Below are 13287 nucleotides of genomic sequence, written 5' to 3' on the forward strand. Positions count from 1 at the left end.
CAACAAAAAAATCCAGAAAAACGCATGTCATAAATGTTATAAATTGATTTGCATTTTAATGAGGGAAATAAGTATTTGACCCCTCTGCAAAACATGACTTAGTACTTGGTGGCAAAACCCTTGTTGGCAATCACAGAGGTCAGACGTTTCTTGTAGTTGGCCACCAGGTTTGCACACATCTCAGGAGGGATTTTGTCCCACTCCTCTTTGCAGATCTTCTCCAAGTCATTAAGGTTTCGAGACTGACGTTTGGCAACTCGAACCTTCAGCTCCCTCCACAGATTGTCTATGGGATTAAGGTCTGGAGACTGGCTAGGCCACTCCAGGACCTTAATGTGGTTCTTCTTGAGCCACTGCATGTCAGTGCTAGAGGCATCACTACAGACCTTGGTTCAATCCTGGGCTGTAGCACAACCGGCGGTGATCAGTAGTCCCATAGGGTGGCGCACAGTTGTCCGGGTTAGAGGAGGGCTTGGCCGGGGTAGGCCGTCATTGTAAAATAAGAATTTGTTCTTAACTGACTTGCCTATTTAAATGAATGTTAGATTTAAAAAAATGCAACTTAAAAGTTTTATATGACAAAATATCGACCTGAACACTTTTGAACATCAGAGAAATATTGAGGTAATCCTGTTTGAGTCAAAAACAGATGCTCATATGATAGGTAAGATATACACCACCTTGCAGAGAGTCTATCACAGTGACAATCTGTTAGAAAAAAATATAAACTATTGGAACCAAGGCTTAAAAATAATAGATATTGGCACAAGATGGAGGCAGTGTTGGAACATAATGAACAAAATTACAGTTAACAAAACTGTACTCTTAATCCAGTATAAACAAATCTAAATGTATAGAATTTAATATACAAAAAACAAAAATTAACAAATTCTACACTACAACTGCAGAGTCGTGTCTTTAGTGTAAAACTAACAATGAGTCAATAATTCATGCCTTCTGGGAGTGCTATAAAGTCCAAAAGTTCTGGGCAGAGTTAAAAAGCTGCGCTGGCAGTCTGAAGTTTTACAATGTACATTTACTTTTAATACAACTATCTGCATATTTCATGACATGGCATGACATGGCTTTATTATTTAAATATTGAAAAGACATCTGGCTACAGACAGAAACATTTGAGGTAATATGGGGCAGAGTCTAACAAGCATTAGAAACAGCAATGGGTGTTGATACGGTGGGAACATGTGGGTCTGAGCAAATGTGATATCATTATGTTTGTGGAAATGTATGTATGTAAATGTTAAATTGTCTATTGTTTTTGTCTATGTATGTTTTAGTTTATTGTACAAAATAATTACAAAAAATATTACAATAAAAAGTGTATCAACTTACCTCAGGAAGTCATGGTGTCAAYGTAAAACTTTAAAACCCTTCCTCCTCAGGTCCCCCTGGTATTGACGGAGTGGCTCGAAATGGTAAGCCTGGTGAGCGAGGCCCCCAGGGCTCGGCAGGAGAGGCTGGTCGTCCTGGTAAGGCGGGCCCCACTGGTCTTCCAGGGTTCTGTGAGGCTGCAGCCTGCCTAGCTGCCTCTGCRTACACCTCCCCCAGACTACAGGACTCCGCCAGGGTCAAGGGCCCAGGAGTCTAACCTGAGACCTCTCCATCAAGAGCCCCACAACACCAGGGAGAAAGAGAGAGACAGAAGAGAGAGAAGCAGGGATAGAGGAGAGAGAGAACTCTTCTTTATTGGATACCAACGAGAGCGAGGAGTGGGGGCAATACTATCGTGACTGACATTGCCCCTCTGACCTCTAAACTGACGACTTTCAGTTTAACTGTTTGGAGACTGTTTGCAACATACACRATGCCCATCTACTTTAAATCACCCTGAGGACAGCCACTCACAGCCAATAACACCCCTCTGAATTTACAGTCTCTGGTTCGGGATTGGCTGATGTCAATGTCAGTCACGTCCAACTGCCTCACCCCCAACCACAGAGGGAAAGAGAATGATGCCGCGTTCAAAACAACTGGGTGCTCAGAACTCTGAAATCTCTGACTTCCGACTTCAGTGCGTTCAAAACATCTGGGAACTCAGAAAGAAAAACGAGCTCCGACTGGAAAAAATAGTTTTGAACGGTCATCCAACTCGGAATTCCAACTCGGAATTCTCAGGCCTCTTTCTAGAGCTTCAACTTTCCAACCTGAAGATCACTGACGTCATGATTTTTTTTCGGGTTCCCAGTTGTCTTGAACGCATCATGGGAGAAACGTAGTGACATCAGAATCATATCCAGTGACGTCATTGATAATGTCATCGGTAGTAGCCGTAGCCCCTGGACTGGGAGGACTAGAGATAGACTTTGTGTCTAATGATTGGTGCTTTTTTATTTTATATACCGTGGTCACTTTAAATGCTATTGTTTAATACCTGGAATTTGAATTTTTAAATATGTTTTGAAGCAGAAAAGGCAAGCATATGACCCACTCCACCRGCCACCAAACAACAAGTGGCTTACAAGTGTACACAAAAGTACCAATAAAAGATTAGGATCAAAATCCACACTCCATACTGTAAGATGTATTGCTAAACTCCTCGCCTGTATGCTTGAGTGAAATAATGAAACCCCTTTTTTATCTCACATSTACCTTTGCCTCATTTTAGAAAACATTTTTTCTTTAGCCTTGATCTCTTCCTCTAGTTGACTGGCAACAMCACATCCTGATGGGCACTCCCATCTATTTCCCATAATTCAGTGCTGTACAACCTTGTAAATGTTTGTTGATTTTATGTAGAGAAAAAAGAGGATGGGTTAGAATATGATCCAACCAAAACAACCCCTGTATTAATGAACCTAATCAGCAATAAAGTTCAAAAGTTGAAATGACTGCTTTTCCAAACAGATCAGATACAGTAATCAATCTTTCTATGTCACTGTCAACTACAGGGTCAATCAATGTRAACATTCTAACAACTAGGACATATTATTTTCATTAACACAAACTATCTATTTATTGTTCTTTATATGATTRATCTGTAAAGACATTTAATTTCTTTTCCCCCTGGTTGTTCAGGTCAACCAATTCCAAAACAATAAAAAAGAAAGTTTTGTAAAACCTGAATGTTCTTCCCTACCATGTGGGAACCGTTGGATCTCTGAATAGAAACAATTATTGTACTAAAATGACATGGTCATTATTCCAGTGGGTTTAGAGACGGTTTAACGGGAAGAGTCTAGACTGAAAAGCAGAATCATTAAAATAAAGTGCTAGTTAAAGTTTTATCCTTAGTATGCTTTCAATCAGAGAACCAAGGAAAGGCCTTCCAAGGAAAGACACTGTGCACATTGATGGTGTGGCAACACCACAGTGAACTAGTCACATTACATACTTGGATGTCTCTGATCTGTTGATCAACAACATGTCTGCTTTGCAAAATTTATTAGCTTTTCCAGAAAAGTTTCCATAAAAAAAAACCATCTCTTTACACAGGATGGCTTAATAAAATGTACCGGTAACATAGAAACAATCAGATCTACTGAGAATAGCAGGGAAACAGTMCTGTTGTTTTAACAAGATATTTGTAAAAGCTAGGAATGAAGAGGGGAGATATGTTATTGTTTGGGTATTTAGTATACCTAGGGTCAGTAGTTATTCCTGACCAGGAAATACTCTGGACAGGTCACATGTTCAGGAAAAAACTCCAATAACAACTCAGAACATCTATATGATTCTAAACCTGGTGATATCCATTACATAGCTAGCGGTTGGTGACACCCTGTAGTGTATATATGACAGGTCAAACTAAAAAACAACACAACATACAAGGCAGGAGACATACAAGTTGTACTCAGTTAGTAATGGATACAGGGAGAAGCTGGTTGGCACAGAGATGCCAGCGATGGTATGAGTGAATATGGATATTCAACTTTTTTCTCTTATGTTTGATAATGACATTGAAAACTCTTAGTGGTCAWAAAGAATGTACTTCTGCTTAGGATCGCTAAATTATGGGAACTTTCCCAAAATCACCAAGCTTCCAGAAATTCTGTTTGGAACATTCACAGATTTCCTGCTTATCCCCTCCTGATTCTGGGAATCTTTCAACCAGGATTTCTGAAAATCCTAGGTACACCAGTGGTGTACTCGAGGAGCAAATGATCCCTTTCAAGTTCATCTGTTGTGAAAAATAAGTTTGGMAGTGTGGTAAGACACCTGTTAATAGATTGCTATATAACAAGAAAAGTGATTTTTGAGGCAGTTTTGAAAATGCTACCATTGAACATGATGTCCTGTACTTTATAAGACACGCATGAAAATACCTTCCAAAGCATAATAATACCACCATATATAAATCCAATCTGCTTTTATACAAAAGGCACAATTCCCTCATAAATAATTTGTTTTACAGAACAAATTACTCCCTATAAAATCTGGTAGTGGATACATGACAAAAACCCACTGGTAGTGGATACATGACAGTTGACCATAACAAACACACGGTAAGCCATGCTGACGCCAACTCCAAAATACAAAAGGTATAAAAAGCCATTATATAAATATAAATATTTACAAAACAGGCACTCTGGGAAGGTGGACATTATGTTCTTCTCACACAAACAGGGAAGAGAAGGTGAGAAGGCCATTATATAGCGTACAGATCTGTTAAAGCATCAGACATCATTCAAGTGATGGTGTATATTCAAGCATAGAAATAACATAAACAACATAGCATGCATAAAGAATAAAGAACATTTGGAATGGGAGTGCCATGTCWGTTCTATTCATTCTGTTTCTATTGCTAGAGAGAAGCAAGATCAAAGCAGAACAGCACAAAGCAGCTGTCTAATACTCCCAACGGGCACGTTTTATAATCAGAATGAAGACGAGGGTGATAGTGATGATGAGGAAGAGTTTGCAGGTAGTTTTTTGAAGGGTGGATTTGCTCTTGCTGGTATTATCAAACTAAGCATGTATATCTTATAGAATGAACTTACAGCTAAAGTTGGGAAATTTTGAAGGAATGAACAGAACGGATAAGACAGAGAGTAGAGAGGCAGGATAGTGGTGTCCACATTATCTCCTTTATCAAAGCCCCTTCAGCCAGMACTAAGTCTTCAGTTAGAAGAAGGTCCTACACATACAGATGTAAAATCTTAATTTGATCACGCTGTTGCAGGATGAACTTTCCTACAATGCAGGACATTTAAAATGTGTAGTGTATTTGATGTTTAAAAAGGCTTCTAACGTTTGTAATTTCCACTTAGAAATGTAATACTTGATTTTCTATTAGGAACATGTATCAACCACGACAAAAACGTCCATTAATTATAATCTACATAATAATTAACATTTCCTGTTGCTGCAGGATTGTTWTCCTGCTTTAGCAAACTGGCTCAAATTAAGATCCTACATCTGTATATATTTTCTACACAGGCGGTGAGGTGGACAGCTAACTGGCAAACACTTTGATGAATTAGGGATGGATGAAGAGGACCACATCAACTATGGGTGCCTCAGTATTCACTTGTTTTCGTAGGATGAGTTCTGTTGATTGACTGGTCTTTTGTTCTCTCMTCTCTCTCTCTTCACCCCTCCACTTCTGTCTCTAGTGCCTTCTGGTCTTTGGGTTGGTTTCTTCTATCTCTCCATCTTCTCTGTGTCTCCTCGCCTCCTCTCCTCTTCAATAATCTCTCTCTCTCTAGTAGGGGCCCTTGACGGGAGGGCCCTTAGGGTTCCACTCTATTGGTTGGCTCATACAGTCAGAGGGGTTACACCGGCCCTCCCTGCCCTTCTGGCCRGGCTGTCCAGGGGTTCCTGAGACTCCAGGGATCCCCTGCTGACCCACGGGGCCGCTGGGGCCCATCTTGCCATAGCCTGGGGGGCCCGGGACACCTGGGGCAGGGGGATGAAGGGACAGAGAACATCATTGAAGCACTGGATACACAGTGACTATAAAAGAGCAGAGCAGTTGAAAGATCTAACTTAATGAAGCTTTGGCAGGATAGTGGAGAGTTAAACATTTCAACAGGCTGATGTGGRGTCTCACCTGGTGCTCCTGGGGGTCCACTGTCACCCATCTCCCCTACACCCTTGTCACCTTTCTCTCCCTTCAGACCTCTTGGACCTGCAGACACGACAGAGGACATCACTTGATAGAGTAGCTAACCTTTATGCTACGCTAAGCTGACATCACTTGTCATAACTGTTTATGATCTCCTATGTATTTATCATGACCGTGGTATTCAGGAGTTACGACAAAAGAAATCAAGTGAAGTCTAGACTCACCCTGTGGTCCCAGGACTCCTTGGCGACCCTCTCTGCCTATCTGTCCTGGCTGACCCGGGGCCCCTGGAGTCCCATTTCTACCTGGGTTACCTTCCTTCCCTGGGGGGCCAGGACGACCGGGGGACGATACCTCTTGTGGCTGCTGCATGCGAGACATGAAGTAGGCCATCCTCTCTGTAGGGGGATACAGTACAACTCCAGTAGATAAACCACCTAATAATCAATAAAGCTGTTTCCATTCTCTGCCATTGCTCAATTAGGAAATACGGGAAGATGTAAAGTATTGGTGATAAACCTAAACGAAAATAAGACCATGTTCTCACCATCAAATATCTTGATGACCTGCTGGCGAATGAAGTCCTTGATGTTGTCATAGTTGACCACAGGCTGTGGATTAGAGAGAGAGCGAGAGCGAGAGCGAGAGCGAGAGCGAGAGAGAGAGAGAGACATAAGAGAAGACCTAACCACCACTTTTGGGTTTTAGTCTTTTGACCAAACTGTTGGTTTTGTGTTCCATTAGACATTGTGGAACAAACACAAACATAACAAGTAATCAATTCATAATCGATGCAATTCACCTTAGTAGCTAAGGTCTCACCTCGTTGCCTGGTATTCCTGGAGGTCCAGTGGACCCTGAAGGGCCTGGTGAGCCCGGGGTGCCCCTCTCTCCCCTGGGTCCCACTGGGCCCATCACTGGGGTATCAGCTTTGGAGGAGTACCCCCCTCCACCAGGMGGTCCGGGGCGACCTCGTTCCCCTGGCGTACCCCTCTGACCTGGGGCACCTGGCTCACCCTGAGAGAAAGAGAGCGGGAGAGAGAGTCAGAAAAGGAGAAGAGAGAAGAGGGTTGCGAGGTAGTGAGTTAGTCAGACATCCAATCACTGAAGAGTACTGTTCGACCACCGACAACAGTGTTTTACATTGAAGATTGAAAAGATGAACTCCTGCACAATGACACTCATGTATCTTCAACAATCCAACTTCTATCAAACTGTGTCCACCAACCCCTCAGGGGTGCGTGATTAGTCCCCTCCTGTACTCCCTGTTTACTCATGACTGCACMGCCAAGCACGACTCCAATATCATCATTCAATTTGCTGATGACACAACAGTGGTAGGCCTGATCACCYACAACGACGAGACAGCCTATAGGGAGGAGGTCAGAGACCTGGCCGTGTGGTGCCAGGACAACAACCTCTCCCTCAACGTGATCAAGACAAAGGAGATGATTATAGACTACAGGAAAATGAGGACAAAGCACACCACCATTCTCATAGACGGGGCTGCAGGGGAGCAGCCCCCCCCTGGTGAGAGCTTCAAGTTCCTTGGTGTCCACATCACCAACAAACTAACATGGTCCAAGCACACCAAGACAGTCGTGAAGAGGGCACGACAAAACCTATTCCAACTCAGGGGACTGAAAAGATTTGGCATGGGTCCTCAGATCCTCAAAAGGTTCTTCAGCTGCACCATCGAGAGCATCCTGACTGGTAGTGGCAAACTGCTCGGCCTCCGACAGCAAGGCACTACAGATAGTAGTGCGAACAGTCCAGTACATCACTGGGACCAAACTTCCTGCCATCCAGGACCTCTATACCAGGCGTGTCCAGAGAAGGGCCCTACAAATTGTTAAAGACTCCAGCCACCCTAGTCATAGACTGTTATCTCTGCTATCGCACGGCAAGCGGTACAGGAGCGCCAAGACTAGGTCCAAGAGGCTTCTAAACAGCTTCTACCCCCAAGCCATAAGACTCCTGAACAGCTAATCAAAGGGCTACCCAGACTATTTGCAGTGCCCGCACATGGACTCTGTACCGGTACCCCCCTGTATATAGTCTCGCTTTTTGACATTACTGCTGCCCTTTAATTACTTATTACTTTTATCTTTTACCCTTTTCCATATTTTTTTGAAACGGCATTGTTGGTTAMGGGCTCGTATGTAAGCATTTCACTGTAAGGTCTACACCTGTTGTATTTGGCGCATGTGACTAATACAATTTGATTTGAACCTATTCCTGTCAGACCCTTGAAGGAGAGTCAACAAGGGGGCAGTGTCCACTTTAGATTGTAATCGGGCCCGACCCAGCCTCTAGCGTATTCCTTACTTACGTCCTTCTACACAATAAAAACACAGACACAGGATCGTATCCCAAATGGCACCCTATTKCCGATGTAGTGCACTGCTTTTGACCGGGGCCCATAGGTAATAGGGTGCCATATGGGATGCACAGCCTCCCAGACTCAGTAAATACASTCTGTATGGAGCCTAGCCCACACACTGTAAACAACATCCTGAGACAGACATGTGTGATTTATGTGAAACAAAGCTGGCCATTAAGGAGGGCTGACTTTTACACGTCACCACCGGACACTGGACCCGACTGATGAAATAGAGAGCAGAAGAAGAGGAAGAAGATAAAGAGATTCTCCTCTGTATTCTGTACTACTACAGTTAAAAGCCATGACAAAGCCTTCCTGTCACAATGACAAATCACCTCATCTCATGTCTCCGCTCCCACAGTAAATAACATTATCCAGGGGATAGAAAATAACTTATATTGGTTACTGCACTGATTCTAGTGTGAGACTACAGTTACTGTACTGTATCTGGTGTAGAGGACTACAGTTACTGTAACTGTATCTAGTGTACGAGGACTACAGTTACTGCACTGTATCTAGTGTAGAGGACTACAGTTACTGTACTGTATCTGGTGTAGAGGACTACAGTTACTGTACTGTATCTAGTGTAGAGGACTACAGTTACTGAGATCTGGTGTAGAGAAAACACAGTTCTGTACTGTATCTGTGTAGAGGACTACAGTTATCTGCCACTGTATCTAGTGTAGAGGACTACAGTTACTGTACTGTATATTTTAGATGACTAGTTACTGTACTGTATCTAGTGTAGAGGACTACATTACTTACTGTATCTGGTGTAAGGACTACACGTTACTCACTGTATCTAGTGTAGAGGACTACAGTTACTTACTGTATCTGGTTTAGAGACTACAGTACGTACTGTATTATTGTAGAGGACTACAGTTACTGTACTGTATCTAGTGTAGAGGACTACATTACTGTACTGATCTAGTGTAGAGGACTACAGTTACTGTACTGTATCTAGTGTAGAGGACTACAGTTACTGTACTGTATCTAGTAGAGGACTACAGTTACTGACTGTATCTAGTGTAGGACTACAGTTACTGTACTATCTAGTGTAGAGGACTACAGTTACTGTACTGTATCTGTGTAGAGGACTACAGTTACTGTACTGATCTAGTGTAGAGGACTACAGTTACTGTACTGTATCTAGTGTAAGGACTACAGTTACTGTACTGTATCTAGAGTGTAGAGGACTACGTTACTGTACTGTACTAGTGTAGAGGACTACAGTTACTGTACTGTATCTAGTGTAGAGACTACAGTTACTGTACTGTATCTAGTGTGAGATGACTACAGTACTGTACTGTATCTGTTAGAGGTACTTAGTTACTGTACTGTATCTAGTGTAGGACTACAGTTACTGTACTGTATCTAGTGTAGAGGACTACAGTTACTGTACTGTATCTAGTGTAGAGGACTACAGTTACTGTACTGTATCTAGTGTAGAGGACTACAGTTACTGTACTGTATCTGTTTAGTAAGGACTACAGTTACTGTACTGTATCTAGTGTAGAGGACTACAGTTACTGTACTGTATCTAGTGTGAGGACTACAGTTACTACTGTATCTGGTGTAGAGGACTACATTACTACTGTATCAGTGTAGAACTACAGTTACTGTACTGTATCTAGTGTAGAAGACTACAGTTACTGTACTGTATCTAGTGAAGACTACAGTTACTGTACTGTATCTAGTGTAGAGGACTACAGTTACTGACTGTATCTGGTGTAGAAGACTACAGTTACTGACTGTATCTAGTGTAGAGGACTACGTTACTGTACTGTATCTAGTGTAGAGGACTACAGTTACTGTACTGTATCTAGTGATAGAGGACTACAGTTACTGTACTGTATCTAGTGTAGAGGACTACAGTTACTGTACTGTATCTAGTGTAGAGGACTACAGTTACGTACTGTATCTAGTGTAGAGACTACAGTTACTGTACTGTATCTGGGTAGAGGACTACAGTTACTGTACTGTATCTAGTGTAGAGGACTACAGTTACTACTGTATCTGTGTAGAGGACTACGTTACTGTACTGTATCTAGTTAGAGGACTACATTACTGTACTGTATCGTGTAGAGGACTACAGTTACTGTACTGTATCTAGTGTAGAGGACTACAGTTACTGTACTGTATCTGTGTAGAGGACTACAGTTACTGTACTGTATCTGTGTAGAGGACTACAGTTACTGTACTGTATCTAGTGTAGAGGACTACAGTACTGTACTGTATCTAGTGTAGAGGACTACAGTTACTTACTGTATCTAGTGTAGAGACTACAGTTACTGTACTGTATCTAGTGTAGAGGACTACAGTACTGTACTGTATCTGGTAGAGGACTACATACTGTACGTATCTGTGTAGAGACTACAGTTACTGTACTGTATCTAGTGTAGAGACTACAGTTACTGTACTGTATCTAGTGTAGAGGACTACAGTTACTGTACTGTATCTGGTTGTAGAGACTACAGTTACTGTACTGTATCTGGTGTAGATGACTACAGTACTGTACTGTATCTGTGTAGAGGATTTCAGTTGTAGAGGACAGGAGGGCTGAGTTAGGAAAACGAGGTATTGCCAGGGAGGGTATTTGAGGTGAATGTGGAGAGTCATGCCAAAAGGAGCTTCATCAAATGATGGATACGTCCCAGATGGCAACCTATCCACTTTATATGCACTACTTTTAAACAGGGCCCATAAACTCTGGTTAATGGTAGTGCACTATATAGGGAAAGGGTGCTATTTGGGACATAACTGATGTCTGATGTCGGAGTTGAGGGAGTTTGCTGAATCAGCCAGAACTAACAGAGAGTGTTCAGAACCGGATCCTGGCCAGGACTACAGCCCTCAGCCCCTGGACTACAGCCCTCAGCCCTGGACTTCAGCCCTCAGCCCCTGGACTACAACCCTCAGCCCCTGGACTACAGCCCTCAGCCCCTGGACTACAGCCCCTCAGCCCCTGGACTACCCTCCCATAATACTCTTTAGTAGCGGAGGCCATATCTGAGGTAACCAGTCCACATGATAATACTATAGTTACTATGTATAAAATTTAGTTACTATAGTTTAGTATGGTATAAAAATTAATTACTATATTTAGTATGGTATAAAATGTAGTATTACTATAGTTATATGGTATAAATATGTAGTATTACTATAGTTTATATCATATACATATTGTAGTATTACATATTAATGTATAATACTGTAGTATTACTATGTTAGTATGTATAAATATTTAGTATTACTATAGTTTAGTATGGTATAAAATAATGTAGTATTACTATATTTAGTATAGTATAAATAATGTAGTATTACTATAGTTTAGTATGTATAAATATTTAGTATTACTATAGTTTATATGTATAAATATGTAGTATACTATAGTTGTATTATAAATATTGTAGTTTACTATAGTTTAGTATGGTATAAATATTGTATATTACTATAGTTTATATGTATAAAATATTTTAGTATTACTATAGTTTAGTATAGTATACATATTGTTAGTATTACTATAGTTTAGATATGGTATAAATATTGTAGTGTTACTATAGTTTAGTATGGTATAAATATTGTAGTATACTATAGTGTAGTATGGTATAAATATTGTAGTATTACTATAGTTTAGTATGGTATAAATATTGTAGTATTACTATAGTTTAGTATGGTATAAATATAGTAGTGTTACTATAGTTTATATGGTATAAAATATTTGTAGTATACTATAGTTTAGTATGGTATAAATATTTAGTAGTACTATAGTTTAGTATGTATAAATATTGTAGTAGACTATAGTTTAGTATGGTATAAATATTAGTTATTACTATAGTTTAGTATGGTATAAAATATGTAGTATTACTATAGTTTAGTATGTATAAATATTGTAGGATTACTATATTTAGTATGGTATAAATATTGTAGTATTACTATAGTTTAGTATGGTATAACTATGTAGTATACTATAGTTTAGTATGGTATAAATATTGTAGTATTACTATAGTTTAGTATGGTATAAATATTGTAGTATTACTATAGTTTAGTTAGTATAAATATTGTAGTCTTACTATAGTTTAGTATGGTATAAAATATTGTAGTCTTACTATAGTTTAGTATGTAAAATATTGTAGTATTACTATAGTTTAGTATGTATAAATACTGTAGTATTACTATAGTTAGTATCGTATAAATATTTAGTATTACTATAGTTTAGTAGTAAAATATTGTAGTATTACTATAGTTTAGTATGGTATAAATATTTGTAATCTTACTATAGTTTAGTATGGTATAAATATTATATAGTCTTACTATAGTTTAGTATGATATAAATAATGTAGTATTACTACAGTTCAGTATGGTATAAATAATGTAGATATTACTATAGTTTAGTATGGTATGACTATTGTAGTATTACTACAGTTCAGTATGGTATAAATAATGTAGTATACTATATAGTTTATAGGTATAAAACATGTAGTATTACTATAGTTTAGTATGTATAAATAGTGTAGTATGACTATAGTTTAAGTATGGTATAATACTGTAGTATTACTATAGTTTAGTATCGTATAAATATTGTAGTATTACTATAAGTTTTGTATTGTATAAAATATGTAGTATTACTATAGTTCATATGTATAAATATTGTAGTATTACTATAAGTTAGTATGGGAAAGAGAGTAACCAAAGATTATGAGGACTACACACTATAGCTTTTATATAGTGAAATATAAATAATTGAATACTCTATATTACTATGAGGTTGAGGATATGATATAAAATAATATAGTTTGGCTAACACCTATAGTTTCAACACCGTTATAGGTAAAGAAAAGCATTTAAGTGGGAGTGAGCGAATAGTAAGAATACAGGTGTG

General features: G+C 39.6%; 2 protein-coding genes and 1 long non-coding RNA gene across 3 annotated transcripts in view; 1 reads left to right on the forward strand and 2 right to left on the reverse strand.

Moving 5' to 3' along the window:
- LOC112074700 (collagen alpha-2(IX) chain-like) overlaps positions 1-2002 on the forward strand; it is a 17214-nt gene extending 15212 nt beyond the window's left edge. The window contains exon 10 of the mRNA XM_024141817.2: positions 1401-2002. Coding sequence (XP_023997585.2) covers positions 1401-1606 — 206 coding nt within the window. The 3' untranslated portion in view covers positions 1607-2002. The remainder of the gene's footprint in view (positions 1-1400) is intronic.
- The window catches only part of LOC112074703 (uncharacterized), a 100290-nt gene that overhangs the window by 53840 nt on the left and 33163 nt on the right, over positions 1-13287 (reverse strand). The gene's annotated exons all lie outside the window — the stretch shown is intronic.
- Positions 4413-13287, reverse strand: part of LOC112074699 (collagen alpha-1(XVI) chain-like) — an 18618-nt gene continuing 9743 nt past the window's right edge. Inside the window, exons 5-9 of the mRNA XM_024141816.2 lie at positions 6845-7039; positions 6570-6633; positions 6247-6420; positions 6008-6085; positions 4413-5853 (exon numbers count right to left, since the gene is read on the reverse strand). Of these exons, the coding sequence (XP_023997584.1) occupies positions 5660-5853; positions 6008-6085; positions 6247-6420; positions 6570-6633; positions 6845-7039 (705 nt within the window). The 3' untranslated portion in view covers positions 4413-5659. The remainder of the gene's footprint in view (positions 5854-6007; positions 6086-6246; positions 6421-6569; positions 6634-6844; positions 7040-13287) is intronic.

This window comes from Salvelinus sp. IW2-2015, unplaced genomic scaffold (genome assembly GCF_002910315.2).
Source record: "Salvelinus sp. IW2-2015 unplaced genomic scaffold, ASM291031v2 Un_scaffold2768, whole genome shotgun sequence".
Taxonomy (NCBI): domain Eukaryota; kingdom Metazoa; phylum Chordata; class Actinopteri; order Salmoniformes; family Salmonidae; genus Salvelinus; species Salvelinus sp. IW2-2015.